Raw genomic sequence first — 27,988 nt, 5'->3', positions numbered from 1 at the left:
ACATGAATAACAACAAAACCAACAACACCAACAACAACACCAACGATTCCAGCAACATCAAGAACACAGGATGTGCTGGTGGAAAGGATGTGGTAGTCTTGGCGTACAGTGGTGGCCTCGATACCTCCTGCATACTCGTCTGGCTCATTGAACAGGGCTATGACGTCATTGCTTATGTGGTTCGTTCGTTCGTTCATTCGTTCGTTCGTTTGTTGTGTTTAAATGTTCGTCGCGTAATTTTGTGGTAAGTATCACTTTTGTTCGGTTTTGTTTTTGGCTGTTGTTGTTCGTTTGCTATTGTTGAGCATTTCGTTGTTCGGAGTTTTAAAATTTTGTCAGTTTTAAATAATTAAGTTAAATAAGGTGCGAGTATGTACTGTACACAATTTAACGTATCACTAAGTTAATAAACTATGTACCCTATAAATCGTGTGACATATTAATCTCGTTAAATCAATATTTAATTGTAATGTAATAAATGCAGAATTAAACTGTAATAGAGTAAGAGTGTCAATTTTAAAAAATTAGGCCAACATCGGGCAGAAAGATTCCTTCGAAGAACTGAAATTCAAAGCCCTGAAGCTAGGAGCTAAGAAGGTCTTACGGTCTTTTAATTGAATTCGTTTTGATTAATTTTAATAAATAATTACAACCAATCAATCATACAATCAACCAACCAATCAACCAATCAGTCAACCAATTAACCAACCAACCAATCAATCAATCAATTAATTAATCAACCAATCAGGTGATCATCGATGACGTCAGGGAGAAATTTCTTGAAGACTACGTGTGGTACTCCATACAGAGCGGTGCACTGTATGAGGACAGGTACCATATGGGTACCTCCCTGGCTAGACCCTGCATTGCCAAGTAGCACACACACACACACACATACGCGCATTCTATTTTTAACGCAAATACTTGCAAATATGGAAATGTATAAATGAATAGATAACTATAAATGGAAAATATATACGGAACCAGGGGCTTGCTGGATGCGGCTGATGTAGAAGGGGCTAGTCACATCTCACACGGTGCCACGGGCAAGGGGAATGATCAGGTGAGGTTTGAACTATCCGCATACTCGCTCAAGCCAGATATCAAGGTCCTCTGATAGTTTTTATGTCTTTTGAACTTTTATTTTTAATTCGTTTATCACTTTAATATTTTTCAAGGGCACCCAAAACAACAGCCAGCTCTTATACGTGAATGCACTTGAACCAACGCATAGCATGCGCTGCTTGCATGTTATCGGCTCTTCCTCTTTCTTTTTTCTCAATTTAAAACACTAGGCGAAAGAAATTTTTTTTGTAATATTTTCTGTGTGGTACGTACTAGGTGATAGCTCCGTGGAGAATAGAGGAATTTCTGGAGAGATTCAACGGCCGGACCGACCTTTTCGAATATGCCAGAGTCAGTTTCTAATTCAAACAACTTTTTCAATTACGACAACAACAACAATAATAAAACACAACAACAGTTATAAATAATAATAATAATAACAAATAATAAATAATAAAATACAACGACAATAATAAATACTAATAATGACAATAACAAATAATAAATTTAAAAATTCAAAATCTTTCCCGCCAGCAACATAGCATACCACTTCCAGTCACTCCGAAATCGCCGTGGAGTATCGATGCTAACTTGTTCCACGTCAGGTACAGGGAAGGGGAAGAGAAAAAATTATAATAATAATAATAGCAATAATAATTATAATTAATAATAATAACGGTTACGATTTAACTGGTTCATGAAGTATGCATGTTTTTTTTTATACATTTTGCCGGTTTCGTTAAACGTATTTAAGTAAAACGTGCTTATGAAATTTGGTTATTTTGCTAACACGTGTGGGCTTTTTTCATTGAAAGTCCTCGATTCATCAACAGTTGCGAATATCGAATTTAATCTTAGTAGTATTAATAATCTTTGGGTTAAAATGTTGGCAAAGTTATGAAGGGGGAATACTGGAAGATCCTGAAGTTGAATCTCCTAGTGATATCTTCCTCCTCACCAAACATCCAAGTGCCGCTCCAGACCAACCATGCAGACTGGAGATTACCTTTCTTAAAGGTCTAACTAATTATTTATCCCATCAATTAATTAATTTTTCAATTAGTTATTAAAAAATACTTAATTAATTGATTAATTGGTTGATTGATTGATTAATTAAATAAGTAATTGGTGGATTGAAAACGACTAGGAGTGCCAGTAAAAGTGAAGAATGTATCAACCAGTGAGGAACGTGAAAGTTCACTGAAACTCTACGAGTACATCAACGAGATGGCGTTAGTTAATGATAATAATAATTAATAATAATAACAATTATTATTATTATTAAAATTATTACTGTTATATTTTTATTTTATTATATTTTTTCATTTTCTCGAATATCCTACCAGAATTTTTTCCTTTACAGTTTACGTGTAAGCAGATAAAGTTACGTGTTTTAAAAATATTTTAGTGGCAGTGCATGCATTTAAACCCGGTTGTATAATTCGTAACTTACCTTTTAATTATAGTACGTCTAGTATGTCAATTGAAACTGATTTTTGTTGCTAACTTCGTTAAAATAGCGAATATTGTTATTGAATCAATTCATTTAAGGATGGCACATGGCGTCGGAAGAATCGATATTGTTGAGAACCGCTACATCGGTATGAAGTCCAGAGGTTAGACCGACTGACTGATCGGTTATTTTTAGTTTAAAATTATTTATTTTTTGTTAACTTGTTTTGTTTTGTTTATATTTGTTTAATTATTTTAAAGAGAATTTATTCGCCAATGAAACTAACTGTACGATCGTAAAATTTTAATCGTATCATTCACACAATTTCTGAACGAAAGAATTAATTTTTCAATCAATCAATCGATCGATCATCATTTTTCTCACTTATTATTTTTTCCATCCATCCATCCATCTATCCACCCATTCATTCATCCATCCCTCCATTCGTCCATCCATCCTTCCACCCGTCCATCCATCCAATGAAAGACAACTTCTTAATTTGAATAGTTCAAAACTATCAGGCATCTATGAGACGCCAGCAGGAACGGTATTGTACCAGGCACACCTCGACCTTGAACTTCTGACCCTAGACAGAGAGGTCAGAAAAATTAAACGACATCTCGCTGCTATGTTCGCTGAACAGGTCAATGAGTTCATGATGATGACGACGACGATGATGGTGGTGATGATTTGATGATGTGTGTGCATGGGAAGTATTGCATTTTTATTTATAGGTAGTGGTCAATATATACCGCTACCTTTTACGTGTTATATTATCGTATTAAAATATTTCAAATACTGCTCAAATGTCTTCAGATAATTTAAAATAAATTATCTCGATACAGATATAATCAACCTTTAAAATAAATCATTATCGAAACAGATATAAATAACCGTTTATGAACATTCTTTCCTCAATCCGGATGAGCTATCACACACTGCTTCACGCTAGCCACAACACGCCAAAACACACGACCTCAGGTCTACCAAGGCTATTGGCACAGTCCAGAAGCCGAATACGTGAGATCGTGCATAAGGAAGAGTCAGGATGACGTCACAGGCCAGGTGACAGTTGACCTTTATAAAGGTCAAGTGTACATCATCAAGAGACATTCTTCTAGAACGCTGTACAACAAGGAGCTTGTGAGGTTGGTTGTACATCTATGTACAAATAATCTCGTACAGTACGTATTGTACGCATACGTATGCAATACGCATTTAAAACGTTTATATATTTACGTCCGTTATGTGAAATGTACATAAACAATGACTGGTTCATAGAGTATTCGAAGGGCGTTTTTATTGTAAGCCTAATCAAACGCTAACGTGGCAGTACACATTTAATTATACTTTATACATAATAATATTAATAGCAATAATTATAACATTAACTTATTCATAATTTTTAGCATGGATGCAAAGGGGGACTACGACCCGCAAGACGCTGGTGGATTTATAAAGATTCAGGCTCTTAGGTTAAGTTATTCGTATTTTCAATTTGAGATTGGCTTTGAACATCGTATCCGTGTTCTGTGTCAACTTCTTTTACAGTTTTCATCGCTGCTTTATTTCTTGATACTCCCAACGACTTTGACAGAAACGGAAAACTAAAAAATGGCAAAAACAGAGATCTTTTTTTACAAATTTAAATGTCACAAACGGGAGACACGCGCTAACCTATGAACCGCCTCACGCAAAACCGCATGACTCAACTAAATCTTTAGGTAACAAATTAATCCAGTCATTGCGACATAACATAACAATTTAAATTTTATAAATTTTTACGACAAAAATTTGATTTTATTAACTAACAAGAAACGAATTAAAAAAACTTTTATTAAAAACATAAAACCTAGAAACACCTAAATAATTACATAACATGTTCGATTCATCCCGACAGATTGAAGGAGTATAGGAGGCAGCATAGCACAACCGGTGTCTAGATTGGACTTCATCAGCCACAAATAAATAACTTGATGGGATCATTTAATTAATAATAATTAATTTTATGAATTTAAAATCAATTCAAATTTTCCATATGTCAGAGTATTCTTTATATCATTATTATTAATTAATTAATATTATTTATTTATTTATTGGATAACAAAATTTTACAAACAGAAAAGCCCAGAGACCATAAATAAAATATGATAAAAAAAGAAATCCTAACTTAATTAACAATCAATTAATTTATTAATCAATTTACTAGTTGATTAGCTAATTATTCAATTAATTAATTATAAATTCAATTCATAATGATCGATTAATTTCCTAGCTCTAGTCTACACAACTCAGAAACCATCCAAAACCATTTCTTAACAACATTCAAAAATAATGACATCACAATAATGATAGTTATAACAAAAATAGTAATAACAACAAGAATAACAGTTATAACGATAACTACACACTCGTAACATTAGCCGGGTCTTTTAAACAATTATCAGAAAACTAAGGAAAGCAAACAATTCCGTGAAACTTTTAGCAGTGGTTATAAACTACGCCTTAAACGAAAAAAGATTTAAATAGTTCATTATGAGGTTTTCGAGTTTTTAGTTTCTATTTTGGGTTTTTCCCTTTCGCCTTCTTAGAAACAGGAGCTGACGCTGGCATGGGTTTTCCCGAAATTGCACTAAGATGGGCTTTCAGTTTCAACAAAACTTTCACCTCTTCATCTATTTTCGTTTTCTCTGCCTTCTGCTCCTTCAGCTTTCTCACTACATCACCCTGTTCGTTTGGTGAGTGAGTGAGTGAGAATGACGGTGTTAATGTCATGGAGATGATAATTAAGATGATGAAAGTGACGATAGAGATAAAGATAACAGTGATGACGACGAAGACGATGACTATCACGAGATGGAAGTAACTAACGGCATACTTGATGCTGAATCTTAAGAGACAACGACGACTCATCCATCCCTTCCACTGTTCCATTCATCTGCTGCTGCTGCTGCTGCTGTTGCTGCGTGAATAAATTAATGCAATAGCTACTATCATATTTGACATCACCAACATCATCGTCGCCGTCGTCATCGTCATTACGACCATCGTCACCGTGACAGAAACCTGTTTTCCGGAGAACTTGATCTTCAGCTCATTGATGTGCGATTGTTCTATCTTCTGGAATAGTGGCTTCACCTGAAAATTTTGTTTTCAAATTAAATTAAAAAATATGAGAAAATGAAATAAAAGGATAAAAAATAAATTAATTAATTCTAAACGATACAAACACAAGAAACCACGTTTAAAATGATACAGAAAAAATGCCACAGTAGCTTTATATACGTGTTGTGTGTGCATGTGCGTGTGTGCCGCGTGATTTTGCAAATCTAATTTCAAACACCACTGACTTTTCTACACAGTGCACTATATGATTAATACTAACATTATTACATATTAAATAATATAAATATTATCATAGTATAAAAACCACACCTCGCCGACACAATGTCCATCTTTGAGGTAGCATCTAAAATGTTCATCCAACACAAACTGATGACCATTAGTGACATCATCAGCATCGGCAGCAGTGCAAGCAGCAGCTGCAGTGTTCGTGGCGACGTTGAGCTGCTGCAACATGGCAGTTGATGTTTTAGGCATGAACGGGTGGAGGAGGGTGGCTATCAGGTGCACCACATTGGCTGCCAAAGAACATACCGATCCTGCTCTTAATCTGTGTGTGTGCGTTTGTGTTTGTTGGTGTGTAGAAGATGACGCAATCACGTCATCATCATCATCGCTTACTTGTCATCATTACAGCCCTTGATGAGGACCCAAGGTTTATTGGACTGCATGTACTGATTGCCTAGCGAGGATATGCTGAGTATGTTTCGTAAGCCATCTCTTAATCTGTCCATGTGATGATGAAGAAAGTTATGATGAAGTGATGATGAAGATGACGATGATAAAAGTGATGATGAAGATGACAAAGAAGGTGACGACTGTGACATAGTATGAACTGAGAAGATGATGGTGAAAGTGATGGTGATGGGGACGTATGCAAAAGAATAGTGACAACGAGTGATGAAGAAATGATATAATGATGATGAACGTGGAGACTAAAACAATATTAACAATAATGATTGTCTTCAAGACAGTATATATCATCACCATCCATCATCATCATCCATTATCATCATCATTATCATCATCACAATCATCATCATACCGAACATGCTCCATATTTTGAATATACGATCCCAACTCATGTGACACATTCATGATGAACTTTTTATCATCGGGTGTTAATTTGACCTTTTGAACTTTGCCACCGAAGTTATTGGCAAGGAACATTAGGGCCCTGGGGTCAAGTTCGTCATTAATAAAATGAATAAAAAAATGAATATATGAATGAATGAATCAATCAATCAATAAATCGATCGATCGATCAATCAATCAATCAATAAACAGGTGGTAAATACTACAAATAGAAAAATATAATTATTGTAATGAAAATAAATACAATATATATACAGTATATAAGTGAGTGACTATGTTAATTTATGAAGAAACTAAATAGTGACTTGTCTCTAAGCGTGTGCGTGTATGTGTATGTGCGTGTGTTTGTTTGTTTGTGTGTGTGTGAGTGAGTGAATGAGTGCAAACCTGTTGACAAAGTTTCCGAGATTGTTGAGAAGTTCGCTATTGTTTTTCAACATGAAGTCATCCCACGTAAATGCACTGTCCTTCGATGTGCATATCAATCAAATCAATCAATCATGCAATCAATCAATCAATCAATCGATCGATCGATCAATCATTCGATCGATCGATCAATCAATCAATCAATCAACCAATCAATCAATCAAACAAACAAACAAGCAAACAACATTTACTTGAGATTCGGGTCTAATAAACAAAAGATAGAATCTAAAAATATCAGCTGGAAGTCCAGCTTCTACGGCGTTGTCACCGAAGACACCATATTTTTTGCTCTTTGAAAACTTGCTGTCTTCATAATTGAGATATTCTAAAATGTTTTATATGAAAAACAAACATGAGCTCGTTCATAAAATGATTCAATCTAAAAATTAGTCAAACCACAAAGAAACTTTCAACCGCTAATTCATTCTCTAAAATAAAAATCAACTAAACAGTCAACCAACCAACCAACCAACCAACCAACCAACCAACCAAACAACCAACCTACCTGTAGAACAAAGATGATTGACAAACGTCCATGGCTGGTTGGTGCCAAGAAGCGTCGATGGGAATATGACACTATGAAATGGAACGTTGTCTTTCGCCATGAAGTGGTACAACTCAACCTATAACACATGCATGCAAGGTATGTATGTATATTTTGCATATGTATGTGAGCGTTTGTATATATGTATTCGGCCAACCAATTAATCAATCAATCAACTAATTGAGCAATCAACTAATTAATCAACCAGCCTGCTCTGGATTCATCCACCATTTCTTCCATTCATCAATATAGTCAGCTGTTATGGAGATGTAACCAATCGGAGCATCGTACCACACGTAGAACACCTTCGTTATAAACAAACAATAAAATTCAAATAAAAAAAAACTAAAAAAATAATTAATTAGAAAATGGACCAGAAACCTTATTTTGGTACCCCTCCAGCGGTACAGGGGTACCCCACTTCAAGTCCCTGGAGACGCACCTCGGTTTCAGCCCATCTCTGATCCAGGACCTCGTAATCGTTTTTGCATTCGTCGACCAAATGCCTCGCTCCATTGCTCTATCCAGGTGGCTACTCAGTCGAGGTTCCAACTGAAGTTCGTGATGGCGGGTGGAGTTGTGATTGCTACCTTAGCAGCAACAACAGCAACAACGACAACAACGACAGCAACAACGACAACGACAATAGCAGCAGACCACCACAGAGACACCAGCTACAAAACACGTCCGGCAACTAACAGTAGGAAGGTCAAGGAAGAGATGGTTGGACTGTCGGATGCACGGGGTACTTCTGCAGACCTTGCACTGCGGATTCTTGAGGTCGATGGCGTTGATGAGTTTGCCGCACTTGTCGCACTGGTCGCCCCTGGCGTCCTCATACAGACAGTAAGGGCACGTGCCCTCGACAAATCTATCTGCCAGAAATCTTGGTTGGTAAAGATATGTGGTGATAATAATGAGAATGTTGATGATGAGTGTTTATCGTTGGAAACTGTGATGAGTCATGATGTTGGCAGACATATTTTATAATGGCATCTCATATCTTTTAATATAAAAATGAAAAATGACAATTCATTTTTGTTTTCGGTATATACCAACTAAGAAGTGAACCTGTACCGCCTACCTATCACAATTTTCACATAGAAACTGTTCGACAGAATCCTTCAAAATGTATCCATTGTTGTAGAGGTCCCAGAAAATGTCCTGTGCAATCCTGTGCGTGTTTGGTGTGTGTATGTTAGTGGTGCGTGTGTGTGAGTGGTGTGTGTGTGTATGTGTGCGATGTGTTTTGCTATGTATGGTGTCGTTTGTCTAAATTTAAGGGTCAGTGAGTATTTGATTGATGTTTTTGTTGACTGGCGCCTGTGACAACAGCATATAATTACTGTCGTCATAATTTTTATTGTCAGCAGTACTATCTTTAAAATAGTTCCTCATGTTAATTGTTATCATTTGAAAATCACAACGGAGAGAAAATGAACCACGAACTTAGTTTGATGTCGATTAGTCGTCCTGCCGAATCTATCGAAACTGATGTCGAACCAGTCATATATGGACTTGTGAACCTCGTGGTACTTATCACAAATCTGCTTCGGTGTCAGACCTTCCTCCAGGGCCTTGGCTTCGGTGGCCGTGCCGTACTCATCTGTGCCGCATACGAACAACACGTTGTAATCACGCAGTCGAGCATACCTGGCAAGAATTAACATAATTTATTATAATTTATTATAAAGTTAATTAACATAATTAACTACAAAAAGTACATACAGACACAGGTACGCGCGCGCACACACACACACACAGACCTTACAAAGACATCAGAGCTTAGCACACAGCCGATGATGTTCCCAAGGTGAGGAACGTTATTGACGTAAGGAAGGGCGCTCGTCACTAATAGATTGTGGTCACCTTCGTGTGGGAGGCTTGTTGTGTGTGGAAAATTTTAAAATAAATATATATATATATATATATAAATTTCTTTTTTTTTATAAATATTGATAAATTAATTACTTATTAAATTATTATATTAGTTGTATTATTATTATAAGAACAAGCACTTAATCAAGCACTTAATCAATGATAAGGATTACATAATAATCATATCAATTAACATCATTGCTACAAAATCATTCCATGTTGATTCCATTCCCCATCACCGTCATCATCATCATCATCACCGTCATCATCATCATCATGACGACATACATCGGGGCAGTTCTTTTCCTCCTTAACTTCGTGGGGCACGACGACTCAGCACTATTCTCAAATATGTCACTCAAAAATTTCAACTCCTCATCCGAAGCATTTGGCTAATGATAATAATAATAATAATAATAACAATATTAATAATAATAACAATGAGTAAAACCAGCATGAATGAAATTCAGTAAACAACCAGCAACTAATATAATCACAAAACAACACCAACCAAAACGTTAGAAACGACATCACAACAATGATAACATTAACCAAACAATAAAATACAGACAACACAAACAACAACACTAGCAACTTCACAATGCTAAAAACCTCAGTAGTGGGAGTTGATGAATGCACATGTCCCCTATCTTTAGCATCAATGTTCATTTCAGATAATGTTAATACATTAGGATTTGTACAATGGTTGGCTAGATCTTTCTAAAACCAAAAAAAATCATTTGAGTTTTTTATGTAAATGTCTTTTTGAAATGACTACATCACAGGCTTAACGACATTTCTCGTTAATGTTTTTCTGAACAGATAGATTGAGAGTGTATTTTACATTGATGTTTCTTGAAATAATTAATGTCAGCAAAGTTTATTATATGCCAATGTTTTGATGGATAACTAGTTCATAGCACTAATAATGTCGTTTTATGGTTTTTTTTCATTATTTTTTTTAGATACTTGTGTTAATTTCTGCATTTATCCCAACAGAATGTTATAAAATACAGACACAAGCAACATTAGTCTTATCAACATTAATAGCATCATCTAAAAACATTAACACAAACGTCGACAGAAGCAATCACAACTGACACATAATGTGGTCCAAGAAAAACCAGGTAAAACTTCCTTCACAGAGCTAAGGAATAAATCATTCCCTAAAAATTCATCAAACCAATGTACGAGCCATGAATGATTTTTAGAAACCCCTTGAAAAATGATTACAATAAATAATGAAATTAATTATACTGAAAATAATAAAAATATAATTTATATGAAAAAATACATAAAAATAATTAAATACAGTTGAATAAAATTGAATGAAAAAATGATTACATGCTCTGAATGGTGAAACTGTATGAACGAGAGGCAGAAGTGAGAACCACAAGTTAATCATCCCAACTGATATCTGACATTGTTAACAACAACAATTAATTTTATTTATAATAAAATTGAAAAATTCAAATATTTTTTGACAAAATACTAATCTTCTCTTGAAAAATTTGTTATTAAAAATTATTGAAAATAAAAAAGAGATTGAAGTGGTTGAATTGAATTACAGAAACTATCAACTTTGTTTGAAAGAAATTTGTTTGACTCTAGTAGAATGTTTTTCAAATCTGCCAGTGACTCGTCAGTGAAGGTGCTACTAGGTCCAGCGTGGGTTAATAAAGTTTGGTGCACCAAGGGCTGTTGATAATTCAAAGTTTTTGAATTAATTTTCAATTTATAAAATTTAATCACTTTAATTATCATTATTTAAATTTAAACAGAATTTAAATCAAATTAAGTGATGTTTAATTAATTAAAATTAATTAATTAAATAACTCTTAGGAGAAGAGTTTCGAATTCGTTGATGACATCATCTTCAATCTGTTCTTCCTTGGTTACATCACGAGACTTGTTTAGAAACAAACTAGCAATTAATTAAAAAAATATAAAATATAATATAATACTAATTGAGATGAATTTCTGATATAATTCATCATTATTGTAATAAATCTGATAATAAAATAATTTTAATACACACAAATATTATTTTATATTTTATTAATTTAATTTTAAAATAAATGTCATTTTGACAGACTCATTTATTTTAACTTGCATTGCAAGACATATTTCCCTACATCTTTTAATAAAACTATTCGACATTTAAGTTTAATGAATACAAAACAAATAATGTATTATATAAATAAATTACAAAACTAGATATTAATAATAAAGTTAAATATTTATTAATAATAAAATGAAGATTTTTAATTTTTAACCTAACAATGGCATTTGAAATGAAAACATTATTCCTCTCATCATCATTCAACTTTAAAACTGGCAGACGACAAGACAACGAGATTGGACTTTCTGTTTTCAAATTTTAATACAAAGAAACATCAAACAAACTCCGAAAATAAAAAAATATGTCATTATTAACGGATCAACGTAGCAAACAAGATAGCGATAATAAAAAAATTCACCTGTTTTAGAATATAGAATTTCAGCATGGACCTGACTTAACTTATAGGCCAAGAAAACCTTACATGATTCTAAATTGCCTTTTTCAAGATACAATTTCATTTCGGATGGAGTTATATTTCCTAAAAATAAGTATTTTATTTTCAGTTTATTTATTTTAAATTAATAATAACTAAACAAATTGAGCAACCCCAAATAAGCTGTTTAGCCTGGTTCACTTTTAAACACAGGCAAATAAGAAATCGCAATTTATTTAAAATGTTTCATCATCTATTCACATATTTCCTCATCTACCACATGTCTATCTAACACATCCATTACATGTTTCACATCTATCTACATATTCTAAGTATATAGTTTCATATTTCATCTATATACTTAGAATCATATATATATATATATATATATATATATATATATATATATATTTTTACAATATTCTATAAATTCTACCGAATGTTTGGCGTTAATATTTTATGAAGTTTTAGTTTTGATGATTGCATATATGCATTTATAAATTCTTTCCGGCATAAGTTTAGTTCATTCTTGACAATGCAATCAACATCACAGTGATCCCATTGATTCAACAATTCAGTTAGTTGATTCGACAAGTCTTGAACTACCTTCTTTTTAACTTCTAATTCTCGAGAGAGATGGAGCAGTCGCTGCTCGCGATCTTGTTCGATTGTTAGATTACGTCGGTTGGTCGCAGAACTTCGAGTAAATGTTGGTAATAGACCATATTCGGTAGAATTTATAGAATATTGTAAAAATTATGGTCTATTACCAACATACAGTGGCGTCACTAGGGGGGTGCGGGGGTGCGGACCGCACCGGGTGACACCCTCACAGGGGGTGACACCAAAATATCACTGTTTATGTTTTTATGTCCCTCCATGAAATTATTCTTATCATTAATTCAGCCTAACCCGCCCAGCGCCCAGAAATGTATTATGAATAAAATTTTTTTCGTTCAAATCATTTTTGTATTCGACATTTATACCATTCAAATTCGACGTCCGAATTATTAGGCGCCGCGGCCGAGCACATTTAACTTGTTCGTGTTTATAAATTTTGCTAAGAATGCTGTATGTCTATGGGGTGTCATGAAAGGGGTGACACCATGAGTTACCGCACCGGGTGACACCAACCCTAGTGACGCCACTGCCAACGTATATATATATATATATATATATATATACAGTCAGAAACATCTTAGACAGTTATTAATTACAGTTAATGAAAATAATAATTCACATATTCCAATAACCCAACTTCATTAACTGTAATATGCACCAACTAAGAATTGAACTATACTATCTAAACTTGATGCTGTTTTTATATAACCACAATTAATGATGATAGATTCTAATAGCTTAATGGAACAAATAGATAATGCACTGTAGCAGAAATAGGCAAATTACCTTTTAGCATAAATATAGCACTATAGCTCGATTTTTGGAATATAGCTTTTATATAGTGGATTGGTGGATTTAGCCGATAGATCTTTTCCTGACTGTTTGCTAGCTATGTCCCGGTGAAAATTCTAGTTTTATAAAAAATATCGGTCAGATATAATCCTCATTTAGGTAATTTTATTTTTTTAACAATGCCCTTCTAGTAAAATTAAAATACTCTAAAGTCTTTCTAAAAGTGTACAAAATTGCTTATTATATTTGCCCGCAATGTTCAACTTTTTTAACTTAACAACAGCAATGGCAATACTAACTAATGTTGATCTCACTTACTCCTTAATTTAATGAATTAAAAATTAATTTAGATTAGGATAGACAAAATTTCAATCTGAACTCGTTAAAAATGACATGTAAAAATAAAACATGCCACGAAATTGAGGTTTCCGTAATCATACCTGTTCATAATTCAGAGGAGTGGTTAGATGAATGTCTAAAATCTGTACTTGATCAAGACTTTAATGGAAAAATTCAGGTCTCTTATTTATTATAATATATATATATATATATATATATATATATATATATATATATATATATATATATATTCTATATTTATGTTATGTTCATCTCAGAGAAGCTTCAATTTTTAATGTTAATAATAAAATAATACTATGATTCTATGATTAATATTTAATAATCACTGATTAGTTATTATATTATAAATGTTAAATAACATCACTGATTTTTTTATATTATTATAAGATATTTTTAATTTTCATTTAACTCTATTTAATAATTGAAGCTATATTAACATTAAAGCCTATAATTATAATATAATATATCTATATAATGATAATCATATAATGTAATCATAATGTAATGTAATATTATCAGTTATCATTATTAAATTAAAAATAGATTTGATGAATAACGAGTAAGAATAAAAAAAAAACTTGTTTTTATTCTAACAGGTGAGTATATATGATGATTGCAGCATAGATAAAAGTTGGTCTAAATTGAAACTATGGGAAAGAGAATTTCTTCATAATGGATTGGATGTTGTGCTAGAGAAATCCATTTACAATGCTGCTCTTGGTGTTGGGTATGCAAGGAATAGGGCAGTCAAAAATAGCAGTGGCAGGTTGTTATGTGTTGATCTGTTGATTAATATTAATTGAATGATAAATTTCAATAGATCAGATTCTTTTCTTAAGTTCTTTTTTTATGTATGCGAGTTAGTTCTTCACACTTCACTTGTCTATGTTCGTACAATACATTTTTCAAGTTAAATAAATAACTTTCTTTAAAATAGATTTGTAACTTTTGTTTTTGTTGTTTTTATAAGTTCAGAAAAATTTCAAATGATTTTGCAGAATAATTCTTATTAGGGCAAATTTTCAATTTTTTTTATAAGTTTCATAAATTTGATTTTAACTAAGAGTAAAGCCAACATCTGTCAATATTATTTAGTGATTTTTTGACGAGATAATAGTCATTTATTTGAAATATGTGCACCATATCAATCATAGTGTACAATTATAAAGAACACTTTGTAACTGTAGATTTATTTTTGCCAGATTTCTCTGCTTCCTAGATTCTGATGATGTCATGACTGCAGACAGAATCAGGGTACAGCATGGGAGGGCACTTCAAAACCTCGATGCAATCATTGGGTCGAGATTTGTTAGGTGGCCCAAAGACTCAACTCTGAGGTTTACTAAGTGGGCCAACAATCTGGAAGATTCCAACCAGCAGCTATACACACAAGCATTTACCTCACACGGTCCAACTCTTATCATGCCTACTTGGTTCATATCAAGGTTTTCACCCAGTTTTTTTTAGTTAATTATTCATTTATTGTTAATATATATTTGTTAAATATATAAAAAAAAGAATATTTTTAATTATAACATGCTTCTTCAAGATTGATTTGGTGAAAATAATTAAGAATTATTTTATTATGTGCTGATAGTAATATTCTTGTAAGTCAAAGTTTATTTTTCTAACAAATAAAAATCATTCATTGGCATTGCTAATTATATTTATACCCTTATATGACCAAGCTTTTAATATGAAAAATTCTTAATACTTTTACTTTTAATTTTTCACAGAAAAACATTTGATAAAGTTGGAGGCTTTGATGAATCAGGGAAAGGAACACCAGAGGATTTAATATTTTTCTACCAGCATTTGAAGTTAGCTGGTAAGCTGTGTAGATGTCCAGAAGTACTGCTAACATATCGATATCACAAAAATTGTTCAACGTTTTCTGTATCTGAATCAGTTATTTGGGATTTAAGAGTTCAGTTTCTTCAAGAGCGAATCATCAGAAATTGGTCATCGTTTACAATTTGGAATGCCGGAAAACAAGGTAGAAAGCTGTACAGAAGTCTTTCCCCATTAAACCAAAAAAAGGTGATCGCATTTTGTGATGTGGATGTTAAAAAAATTAACCAGGGATTCTATATTTACGAACATTCAACTGAAATTCCAAAGCCAAAAGTGCCAATCATTCATTTCACTGAAGCTCAACCTCCAATAATTATTTGCGTTAAATTAGATTTGACTGATGGTGAATTTGAAAAGAATTTGGAGTTGCTCCATTTGCAAGAGGGTGTTGATTACATTCATTTTAATTGAGTTCTTCAAATCTTTTGCATTTTCAATTCTTTAAAATTTCAGACAGTTTGGTGCTACGATAAGATTGATAGCGTCTAGTTGCAGCATCAAAAGTCTCTCCTCATCATTTATGCAACATCTCAGAATGATCTATCAGGATCGACATGCACATGTTAGTAGGTCACCGACAAATAATAATCAGAATGCAGTATTTGTACCAGATTTCAAACAAAGTTCTTTCAGTTCTATGAATGATGTGGCGCTGAAAGAAGGTAATAAGATAATATAAAAATGTTCAGCCATGACGACTCAATTGTTTACTGATCACATGGATGAAATGTGAAATGTATGACAGCAGATTTGCAAATATTTTTAATTTCAAAACGTATTCATACGTTCGATTATGATTATTTTTGCAATGATTTAAATCAAAAATCTGAACGATTTGATTTTGTTGATTAACTACAAATAAAGATAAATTTATGATTCTGCGTATGTATGATATTTTCTGTAGTTTAATTAGCAAGTGTTAATCAACAGTAATTATATTTCATAATCATTAGTGGGCATTGTTATCATTTAAAGTTTCGAATTGACGAATTATTATTTGAAGTTTAAATGATCGTGTTTGTGTAATTCATTAAAATTATTTCTTAATAAATCATTTTCTTACTTGGAAATAAATTGTTTTTAAACACGTTTTAATAGCAAAACAGTCAACTTTAAATAGGAATCTACTTTTCATGATAACATCATTAAATACTCTCTGTTTAACATCACAACATCGTTTCAATTTTTTGAATATTTAAATTCATTTTAATCTTTCCCTACCAAAAAAAAGCAAAATAGTGTGTCTGACATGGATAACATCTTTACCGTATATACTTTTCATAATTTTTTAAAATCATTTTAAACTGGGCATTCGCAAAATTTTAATGCAATAGCATGCTCCTATATTTTATATGGCGCTTTTCGCTAAGCTGATTAGTTTATATAAAAAAATTAATTTTACGCATAAGAAACTTATTTTTGCATTTAAATGATTTTATAATTGTAATCGTAGGGAAACAAATTAATCTAGATTGGCTTGGAGTCTTTAGCAACCGAATCAGAGCAGTCATTTAAGAACGCTTCTACGGTAAATTCAACTTATTTTGAGCTGCCAAGGAAGATAACGTTTTGCGGTATTAAATCAATCATTGAGCTACCGGAAAAAAATTTTAATTCATCGAACGGGACAGTCTTCTCAGAAGTCTCTTCCCCAATTTCCAATTTGAATTTCTCTGCTCATGTTAGTAATAAAAAAAAATTAGATATAATCGAATTAAGTGAAGGGGACTTTAATTACGCCGCCGCTGACTTCGTTCCTGATACGTTACTGAAAGGCTGCAGTAGCTGTTTTCGCCCAAAACTACACATTGAAGAGTTTCGACCACATAAAAGCACTATATACAATTTCAAAGAACTACCAACGAACTTTTCTGAAAGTAGTGATTTTGCAACTGATTGTTGTCAGCCTCCTACCAGATATTCGAGTCCAATCTGCCAGCAAGCTCTGCCGCGTCTCACTGAGAGCTCACACTTTCATATTCAGAAAGATTTTGTCAACCTTAAACCAAATTTTACTGATGATCCAGGCATTCATTCAAGTTCAACAGCTATTCTTAATAGTTTAACGTCTGGAGTTGTAAGCAACATTCTAGATAATTCTTTAATAAATAATCAGTGCAAGGGAAGTGATCATTACATTTTAGAGAAAAATATTTCAAAGGAAGAACGAAAAACAAAAAAGTCACCTATTTTTAAAGTAACGGAAGAAACAGTCACAAATTTTGACTGCAGTCAATCGAATAGACCACAAACCGTTCATAACATAGTTGCAGATGAAAGGTGTCATAGTCCAGATAAAGAAGTCAAAACGTTTTGCAACCAATCTGATGATAACATTATTCGAAGAGTTATAAGTAACGTGAATTTACAATCTTCAAACAATTTTCCCGAGAACCAAATTTTTCCTGTCACCAATCAGTCGGACTTTATTGTAGAAAACTTTCATCATTGTCACAAAAACGAAGAAACACCTAAAAAAGTTTTAGTTGATAAAGGAGTTAACACAGATTTTGAATACTTCGTAGAAAGTAAAAATTTTAAATTGCCTGTATCTCTAAAAGCCTCCTTCAAGCCGAAAGTTAATTTTGGTTCTCAAATAAAAAAAGAATTAAAAAATTTTGAAGTTATTTTCAAGACATCAGATGCTCAAATACAAACTAGTAGTGCAGACGAAACTAATCAATATCCTGTTTGCAACAAAAGCCAACTAAAGCTATCACAGAATAGTAATATTCAGTGCAATCAATCAGCATTGAAAGAAAGCAGAGAACCAATCGCTTGTAAAAATTCGGAAGCATCTAAAAGTAACGCCAGAGTGAGAACAGTTTTGAAAAGTTTAGGTCAAAATAATTTTGAATTAATATCTTCCATCAGTAAGGAAAACGAAAAAGAGTTTGAAATAAAGACGCCAATCACCATACAAGTCACAAGTCCAAATTTTTATCAAGGAACCAATCCTGAAAATTTTTATTGCCATTCTCTATACCCTATTTACGACTTTCAAACTCCAGATTTTAATTGTTGCACGAATTTGAACAGTCTTCAATTTGAAATTGATTCAGAAAATATGTATAATCCTCAATCCAGTCAGGTAAAATAAATTTGTAAATATTTTATCAAGAAAATAATACTTTTCAGTTACTTTTTAAAACAGAATATTCCAGGTTTCACGGCTATACCGATTGCTTCAAATTCGGTATCGAGTTCGTTATCACCGAACAAATGGGTACCAAGAGATGCGTTAAACCTGAGCGATTACGAAGCCAGTTTTCTGCCAAAGTGGGTTACCATACGTGATTCAGTTCAACCTCCGATAATTATGCAACCATGTCGAATTTCAAATGTGAACAGCTTCAACAGAGCCAGCTGTGTGAACGAAGTGGATGAGTCACCGACGGTTACGATTAATCCACCGCTTATGCCAAGCGGACATTACAACTGCCCCAATTATCATCAATGCGTCATGCAGATTCCTGGATCTCAGTTGGACTACTTCAAAATTCCGAGCTACTGGTACATGGCCAAATCATTCGGACCAGGTGCCGGCTATGGGGGGGAATCCAATTATATGTGACATTTATTAATTTTTTTTCGATTAATTTCGCTTACTTAAGTAAAAATTAAATTAACACTGAACGATTATAGTTTGCAAATTGTTTGAAACAACGTAATTTATTGCTTTTCCGATTACATTCAAATGAATATTAGAATAAAATGATATCAACTTGTTGAACTTAGAGATTAGTAAAAAATAAAAATGTTTTCTACGATAATTTTCGTACAAAATTTTTAACTAACAAATACTCAATTTAAATTTTCCCTGGATTATGTATATAATCAGATCCATTTTCTAACAATTCGTCCTTTTCAATCCATATTCGTCTTTTTCATATTCATAGTTTTTGGAAAACTATATAAACCCTAGTTTTTACTTTTCCGGCCCTTATTTGTTTCTCGGCTTTTCGCTATACTTGGTTGGTTAGTAAACGGCCGAGTCCGTTATTTTATTTATTTTTCAATTTATTTATTTGTTCATTTTATTTGTTTATTTTATTTATTAGTTTAATTTGATTTGTTTATTAATATAATAATTGAAAAGCCAGTTCGAAGCCGAACAATTCGACTATGAATGAATTCGGTCAAAAACGTGGCGACAACAAGTTTTCGACATTACGGTCGCTTGTAATGCATTTTAAATTACAATCAATAACCTTGTGGAAAAACATTTTTATTTTCAAAATTCAACGTTTTAATTTAATTTTTTAAATTTAAACGTGGTGCAGGATGATTGTTGGATTAGTCTTTCAGAAATTTATTTGTCGACGATTCGCCCCTATCTGATAGCATCACTAACAATCCATAAATTAAATTTGATTTATTATTATTACATTTTTTGACTTATTTTTTTACTCTTTCGTTTCACTACCAAGATATGATGCTTACAAAAGCATAGTTCATCTGATTAGTTTTGAAGAAATTTATTTTTCGAAAAATCCTGATCTTGGTATTTTATTTTCAGCAATTCATTTATAATTTTTTATAGTCAATAATTTCCTGATATGACTTATTTAAATTCAGCAGCACTGAACAATCAGTGATGGTAACTAACACACTTGACCTGATGTATAAATGCTGTTACATTTTATTATGCTGAGATTGTTGTACACAATATTTTCCTTTTCATGTGTCTGTTTAATAATTTTTAGTATAATTTGTGATAAGTACAACGTTGTGCATTGTACAACAAGTACGATGTACAACAATTTTTTGGTTATTTGGTGGCTTCAATGATGAACAATTGAGATAATTTCTCACATTCGCAGCTTTCAACTGAATTAACTTTGAAGCTTTTCCTTGGATGTCTGAGAAAGCCACTAATTTATATTCAAATTTTAACTAAGAAATTGTTAATACCTGAGCAGGCGATTATAAACTATTTGTTACCTACGTATGAATCAGCGATGATGTAATTAATATTTGCTATCCTACTTGTTGTATGACGAAGATAAAACTACCACTAAGATCTCTGAGCTGGTTTTTCTGATTGAAATTTTGTTAGTTCTTGATGAAGTCAATGATGAACAATGAGATAATTTCTCACATTCGCAGCTTTCAACTGAATTAACATTGAGGTTTGTTTCCTTGGATGTCTGAGATTCCATCAATATTTTAAATGTTTCTTGGCATCAGGCTTTTTGATTTTGTTGTCTTGTGTTAAACGTTAATGCTAATGGAAGCGTTACAAAAGTTGATTTCAAACAAGTTGACAATCATTAATTTAAATTTTTGTCTTATGCACTGACTGTTTGCATCTTTAATTTATAACGTAATGCTACACAAACAAATCATTTTGTTTTGAGATATTGATAAATAGCGATGGAACTGATGATGAAATAATGAGATAAATTTCTCACATTCGCAGCTTTCAACTGAATTAACATTGAAGTTTGTTTTCTTGGATGTCTGAGGTTCCATCATTTTTTCCAAAATTTTTCAGCTTTTGTATAAAGTTTATAATGACATATTTCAGTATTTTTTCAGATGTTGATTTAAAATCTGGTCAAAAAGCTTGTCACTACTGATTTTTGTACTGACTTCCTGTTGTGTATTAAAAGGGGAAGCAGTATAAAAGTTGTTTGCAGACAGGTGACTATCAACTTTCATCAATGTTTACTTAATAATGAAACTTAACTAGCTTGGTAAAGTTTTATATGAGAGTATTCAATGACCATCTTGGCAGAGATGTCATCAGTTGGTTTTGTGATGTAGTCAATGATGAAATAATGAGATAATTTCTCACATTCGCAGCTTTCAGCTGAATTAACATTGAAGCTTTTTCTTGGATGTCTGAGATTCGTCACTAAACCAATTTTGAGTATTTTAAATTTCGAAGTTTATTTATCTGTTAAAATGTGTCTTATTTTGTTTCTTGGTTGTGTGTGTTTCACGTTGAACAAATTTGTTGTTGGAGCCAGTGATGAAATAATGAGATAATTTCTCACATTCGCAGCTTTCAACTGAATTAACATTGGAGTTTGTTTTCTTGGATGTCTGAGGTTCCACATTTTATAATGTGTTCAACCAGTTTAGGAATCTGTTATCTATTTAAGTATTTTAAATGTTTTTATCATTTTTCTGTTGATTTGTTGTATTGAAGCAATGTCGAAATTGATTTGCAAAACTTTTTTTTATCATTTTATGGTCACTAATCATTTTCAGTGCCAGCACGCTTTGCTTTGTGTTGGATTTCCTGATGACATGCGAATATTTGTTGACTTTGATTTTCGTTTTGAATTCGTTTATAAAATATAATACCTAGGGAAGCAATGCGTAAGTTTTGAACAATGCAGTAAGGACGTCAATTTTTGTTTTGAGGCAGCTGCCAGATATAATTGACAGCCTAATTTCTTTGCATACAGTCTGCTAGCTATGATTCGAGCGATCCACCTTAATCTCTTTATGAAATGACATTATAATATGACACCAGCACAACAAACAATCGTTTCTGTTCGTCGCTCGTCGTCCAGACATCGTCATTTTACAAGACGGAAAAAATGAAGTGGATTTGAGGGTATGTCACGGGACAAATTTAATTCATACTAAAAACTTCGAGCAATCGATATAACACTAATAGTTTAAATTCATGTCTAAGACCTGATTTTAAAAATTGTTATTATAAATACATTTGAAATTACTTCAATTGGCTTTTTTAATTTATTGACACTTACAGTTTTATAGCCGAGTTCTTTCGCCGATAAATTATTTCTACTGTGGCGACAGAAACCCTTATAACCGTTTTAAATATGTCACCTATTTGCACTCGTCAGACAATGAGCAGTTGGGATTTTGTTGTATAATTAATCATTTTTAACTATATGGGTTTTGATTTTTATGTCGTTGATTCCCTATACTAAAAGAGATTACATTATTATTATTACTTCTACCTCCACTTCTCGTCATGAAAAGTCCGTCATACATTCGGAAATGTTTTTCACCATTTTAATTGTATAAACTTTAACGTTGCTTATTACATCAAGTATGGCCACTATATTAATAACATGCGGTTGTGTCATTTTTGATAAGAATCAAACATAAAATAAGCTATTTATACCTGGGTTATATAGGTTGATACTTTACAAGATGTTTATGTGTGTAATACTACTGCTAATGATAAAACAGAAATTGATGCTCATGTTTATGAATATGTACACTGGTCTCCTACATGAAGCCATTGAAGGAGTTGTTAATCGTTCAGGGTTCAATGATCTCGACTTCCTGGGTTTGACGGTAGATCTCGATTGTCGTCTGCCGATCCTTTATGCTGAATTCATAATATTTCATTGCAATATTACTTTTAAAAATTAAAATGTGAACTTACATTTCGTTGGCTTGCATATTTTTTCTGTGAACAAAAAAATATTTCGTTAAAATATGCGTTTTTGCACATTATTGTATATCAATCAAAGTGTCTACTTAGTGGGCGTAAGATTACATATTTTTTCTGTGAACAAAAAATATTTCGTTAAAATATGCGTTTTTGCACATTATTGTATATCAATCAAAGTGTCTACTTAGTCGGCATAAGATTTTTTCAATATTCCCCCAAAAAATGCTTGTAGTGAGCAGCAATTTCCTTTTTGAACGTGGCAGGCAGGTGCAATTAAAATGTTCACCATTTGAGATAACTCTCATATAATTCTATCGTTTCGCAATAGTATGGACGTTACCTGGTCAACCCGCATTATACTCCGTTACCACTATTTGCAGTGTGGACTAAAATATCTAACGGTCTGATCTTGGTTTTATATTTTTGGTATCACATTGAGTTTACATACAAAAATCAAATACAGTCATAAACTAACATAATGAATGATGAGGACCAAGAACCAAAAATGAAAAGTTATATAGGCGAAGGCAAATATTCCTAAGACTACTCGGTCCACCAGCAATATTGTCTCTGTCGGATCCTGTTTAACAATTTTTTCACAGCTGAATGTTTCTGCTAGAACGAGGCTGGTATTAAATGCGGCCGATGTATTGTCACTTGGTGAAACTGGAGCGATCAAGGAACCGCATACAGAGTGCCAGATTCCGATGCAACACAAGATGGTCATCGAACCTAATATGTATTTGTCCTGCGTGGTTTTGAATGATATTATTTCTTTTAAAAAAAATTACCGATTTTATTTTAAAATTTATATTTAGCTGAAATGAAGGTTCAACGTCATTTTTTGAAAATCGTTTTTTAAAATTCAGACGAGGACATAACTCATAGCTTATTTGGGATTATTCCAAATAAGAATTTCATTTATATATTACCTTACCGCGTTAGTACCGAAGAGTTCAAAATAATTTGTAAACTGCATCCAGGTTGTTATTCTTCCTTGTTTCTCGTCATAAAATAACTTGATCAAAACGTTGTTATTCCAGTTGCATCACAAAATATGTTTTAAAGGTTTATAAGGGAGATAACTATGTAGCAAAATGCAGAAGTGAAAAAAAGCCCACCAGGTACGTGAGGTAGGGGATCTTGGGTAAGTTGTTGTTGACGGTGAATTTGAATGTGACCGTTGTCTGAATGAGCAGGAAAGTCAGCAGTATTCTGAACTCTGGCAGTTTCAGCTGAACGGAAAACGTGGCGAAGGAGAGACTGCAGATGAAAAACTGTTTGGAAAATAAAATCTCGTTTCAAAAATTTTTAGCGATTTTTGTTTTATGTTGTATAAACCAATTTTCTGTTTTTGATGATTGAAATAGAAACAATGCGATACACGTTGGAAAGATCAAACAAAGGTCAATACGAATAGATATATGAAGATGTAAATTCATGAATGTTCCGAGCAAAATCAACCGAAGCAAAAAACTTTCAACACGAAATCGTTCGGCACTAACCATGAAAACGACAATATTGTAAATAAAAAACTGAGGTCTTCGTGAAACTTTGGCGGCCACACAGAAACAAGGGTGGTTTTCTTTATTTTTGACTGTTATTTTGGTCCAGACTGTGACATCGTTGTATAAATACCATTCTTGAGCTGCGCTGAACGTATCCGGATTGACAGCACTTTTCTGATTGCAATCCTGGAGGAATTCCAATTCAGCCTCACTCCTGTCACTCACTACCATCACTGTTAAATCCTTTGTTGTTTGTTTGATTGATTGGAGTGAGTTGAGAGTGTGAAACTTATTTCAAATTCAAGCTATTGATTAATTTCGTAAATTTTATATTCAATAGATGCCTGATGCGTGTGCATTACGTCATTGCTACAAGACAAACATTTTTATATTTTGAATTTTAATTTTAAAAAATTCGAGTTAAAATATAACGTTGCTGATTGGAGTAATGTTTTCATTTAAAAATTACTAAGGTAAGGAAAGTAAACTTAAGACGATTTTTTTTCTCTGAATAAATTGTACAAATAATAACTTTAAATAAAGACAGTTAACATTTTTAAATTTAACGGTCTAAAATAATCCTGTTGTAACCTGCTCATCAAATGGAAATTTTCGAAGTTCCATGAATTCAAAAAATTGTCCACGCGTTCTTTTTCTCTCGCAAATCCAGGCCCTCTGATCGGAGTCAAGTTCAAGAAAGATGGTTGTTTCGTACTGCAAGTCTTCAACGCCGTTCCAGATCGTCACATGCGGATTCCAACAGCTTTCCAGGTTGGCCTGATCCAGACTCTGCACATTTTTTTCGTTGCGTTAATTGACATGCTCGTTGACATGACAAGACATAAATTGACATGCTCAATTTGAAAAAAAATCCTTCTAATGTTAGTTGTTGTTTTTAAAAATTTAGCTCAAAATTTCAAGTCGCTTGAAATATTTTTCATGAAGTGCTTAAAGCGCCAACAAACTTCTGCAAATTATCATGAATACTTTTCACATGTGAATAAAATAATTAGTATCGTTAAAAAGTAATTCAAAATAAAAAATATAACAAAAGAGTGAAGATGCGGTGAGTTGAATGAAAAAAAAAGCTGAATCGACCAATGCATATTCATCGAATTTTGGTTCCCGCCATTTTGTTTGGACCATGACGTCAGCGTGGTATCTGTCGCGAATGGTATCTATAACTCCGATTTTCATGAAGTTCACTTTTACCCGAACTGTTATCTGATATATGTGTGATTGGGATGAATGATGGAATAGATGCATATGATAAAACTTTTAATTTTCATTTTTTTTCTAACCGTTGGTTGCGTAATTCCTCAGTAAATTCATTCATTCATATTACATAGTTTTTTTTACTACTAATAAACTTGTAACTCTTCAATCCCTCACTCACTCAATCAACCAACCAACCAACCAACTAAACACACAATCCCTCAACGCAACACAATACCTTCTCCTTATTCTTGTTGTTCGTGTTGTGTAAATTCTTATAGCTGACCGAGGCAACCAAAATATTAGCTGGAAGTGGTGTCGCCTGGTAGAAATCGTGTTGGCGACTCGAGGTTTTTTTCATTTTATTATTATTGTTGTTGTTTTGTTTTCTTTCCAGCTGAGAGTTTCTCAGCGTCGCTAGGTGGCGCTTCAATAAGTGCTCCAAATCGCTCATCATCGATAGCAGGGTGAGGCGCGCCGTGTTTTCAGGCATTTTTTCAACAATTCAAATTTTTTATTTAAAAATAAAAAACGAAAATTTTATTTTACTTTAAAAATATTAACTCGAAACTTTTCAGCGTACTATTGTGTAATTATGATGAGGAAATGTATAATTTGAGTTATTAATTCATCTTGGAAGAGACATTCTGATCATTTTTTCCATACAAATTATGAACGATCAAACATCTTCACGATATTTCATCTACAGCAAATTTATTAAATGCTTAGGGGTGTAAAACTGACAAAATCATTCTTAAAATTATTAATTTTTTAAAAAACAAATAAGTTATGAAGCATGCCAGAAATTCCTAAATATATTATTTTGTGTATTAACCTAATAAAATACTATTCATTAATCATCTTTAATCATCCTAACTATTAACATTGAAATAAATCAAAAGGTATTAAGACAAAAATTTATCTATCTCTGTACCTCTCAACACAACCCCAATGTATCTTCGAATATATATTGCTATATATTTTCATATGTATCTATATATCCATTTATCTACTCCAATATCTATCCATATAAGCAAGAAATATCTTTTCACAATTTTTTACAAAGTGTCGTAAGGATTAAATTTCTTTATCTGAATTCCCTCCTTTATATACGTATGCATGGATCTATGCATGTACGAATGTGTATGTATGTGTATGTTTGTAGGTGTGTATGTACTATTGAATATAAAAACGATACAATGTGAATGTGTATAGTACATGAATGCGTGTGTGTGTTTGTTTATGTGTGAGTTTGTTTGTTTTGTGTGCGTGCATTGTATGTCTGGCTTGTATGTTTTCTTAGTTATGTACGATTGTATGTTTTGTATGTGAAGTATCTTGTTTGTTTGTATGAGATCATTGTGCAAGTGAAACTGCACTTAAATAACCCTTCATGAAATGTTTGCCAGAGACGCTAAAAAAATCAGCTTGTCCGAAAGACGTTATTCATCAACTTATTATTAATAATTATTAATAATTATTATATATTATTATTATCATTATTTATTATTATTATTTAATTTTTTTGTTGCAAATCACGGAGTATTTTAAAAAATAAATTTCTAAGTGCAAGAATACTTGGGTGTGGATGGTTAGCTTGGAATAGTAAATTAATAGACAGAAGAGAGAAAAAGAAATGAAGAAAGGTTGATTAGATTCCTTCCTTCTTTCTCTCTCTCTCTCTCTTTCTATCTTTCTCTCTCTCTCTCTCTCTCTCTTTCTCTCTCTCTCTCTCTCTTTTTCTTTTTCTCTCTTTCTTAATAAGCGTAATGCAAGACGTGGCAGTCATGTATATGTATGCGTGCCTGATAGTCTGTGTGTGTAGAAAAATGACGTTATCTCATGTATGTTTGTTTGTTTGTATGTATGTTTGTATGTATTTGTGAGTTACTATGTATGTGTTTGAATGTGTTTATGTATGTGTGTGACTGTGTGCGTTTATGTGTGTTTGTGCGTGCGTGCGTGTATCATTTTGGAATAAAATGAAAAGAGACAACAACCCAATCCATCTAACCAATTAACAAACATTCATTGCTTGCGGAGAGGAAAACCCGACAAAAAGCACACATACATAAAACAAAATATTCGCTCTTTTGTTAGCTACTGTACTTACACATACAAAATCACACACACACACACTCAAATACATACACACACACACATAAAAAATAT

The 27,988-nt window shown here is 32.6% G+C and overlaps 4 protein-coding genes across 4 annotated transcripts; 2 read left to right on the top strand and 2 right to left on the bottom strand.

The window, feature by feature from the left end:
- Nucleotides 1-2: 2 nt before the first annotated feature.
- Nucleotides 3-5,245, top strand: HELRODRAFT_113689 (hypothetical protein; the record flags this gene model as incomplete). The annotated part of the gene is made up of 14 exons (XM_009024118.1): nucleotides 3-179; nucleotides 529-597; nucleotides 749-873; nucleotides 988-1,108; nucleotides 1,342-1,416; nucleotides 1,600-1,670; nucleotides 1,961-2,082; nucleotides 2,213-2,297; nucleotides 2,617-2,681; nucleotides 3,040-3,161; nucleotides 3,500-3,666; nucleotides 3,928-3,993; nucleotides 4,419-4,451; nucleotides 4,472-5,245. The coding sequence occupies 14 exons, from the start codon at nucleotides 3-5 to the stop codon at nucleotides 4,488-4,490; spliced, it is 1,317 nt and encodes a 438-aa protein (XP_009022366.1). The 3' UTR covers nucleotides 4,491-5,245.
- Nucleotides 5,078-12,960, bottom strand: HELRODRAFT_176772 (hypothetical protein; the record flags this gene model as incomplete). The annotated part of the gene is made up of 19 exons (XM_009024117.1): nucleotides 5,078-5,245; nucleotides 5,397-5,480; nucleotides 5,585-5,656; nucleotides 5,954-6,191; nucleotides 6,263-6,367; nucleotides 6,687-6,818; nucleotides 7,124-7,203; nucleotides 7,354-7,465; nucleotides 7,935-8,011; nucleotides 8,088-8,258; nucleotides 8,406-8,592; nucleotides 8,791-8,880; nucleotides 9,156-9,359; nucleotides 9,473-9,589; nucleotides 9,873-9,976; nucleotides 10,197-10,304; nucleotides 11,166-11,282; nucleotides 12,096-12,184; nucleotides 12,897-12,960. 19 exons carry the CDS (start codon nucleotides 12,958-12,960, stop codon nucleotides 5,078-5,080), a joined length of 2,319 nt encoding a protein of 772 aa, XP_009022365.1.
- A 920-nt stretch (nucleotides 12,961-13,880) lies between these two features.
- HELRODRAFT_84103 (hypothetical protein) lies at nucleotides 13,881-16,117 on the top strand (the record flags this gene model as incomplete). The annotated part of the gene is made up of 4 exons (XM_009024000.1): nucleotides 13,881-14,009; nucleotides 14,449-14,618; nucleotides 15,055-15,297; nucleotides 15,589-16,117. 4 exons carry the CDS (start codon nucleotides 13,881-13,883, stop codon nucleotides 16,115-16,117), a joined length of 1,071 nt encoding a protein of 356 aa, XP_009022248.1.
- Nucleotides 16,118-22,964: 6,847 nt separating this feature from the next.
- On the bottom strand, nucleotides 22,965-26,309 carry HELRODRAFT_176770 (hypothetical protein; the record flags this gene model as incomplete). Its single annotated transcript, XM_009024116.1, has 7 exons — nucleotides 22,965-23,027; nucleotides 23,569-23,841; nucleotides 24,215-24,370; nucleotides 24,599-24,844; nucleotides 25,193-25,390; nucleotides 25,700-25,825; nucleotides 26,055-26,309. The coding sequence occupies 7 exons, from the start codon at nucleotides 26,307-26,309 to the stop codon at nucleotides 22,965-22,967; spliced, it is 1,317 nt and encodes a 438-aa protein (XP_009022364.1).
- Between the last annotated feature and the right edge of the window lie 1,679 nt (nucleotides 26,310-27,988).

This window comes from Helobdella robusta (genome assembly GCF_000326865.2).
Source record: "Helobdella robusta unplaced genomic scaffold HELROscaffold_39, whole genome shotgun sequence".
NCBI lineage: Eukaryota > Metazoa > Annelida > Clitellata > Rhynchobdellida > Glossiphoniidae > Helobdella > Helobdella robusta.
Note: the sequence above shows the minus strand (reverse complement) of the source record. Positions and strands in the feature narration are given on the sequence as shown.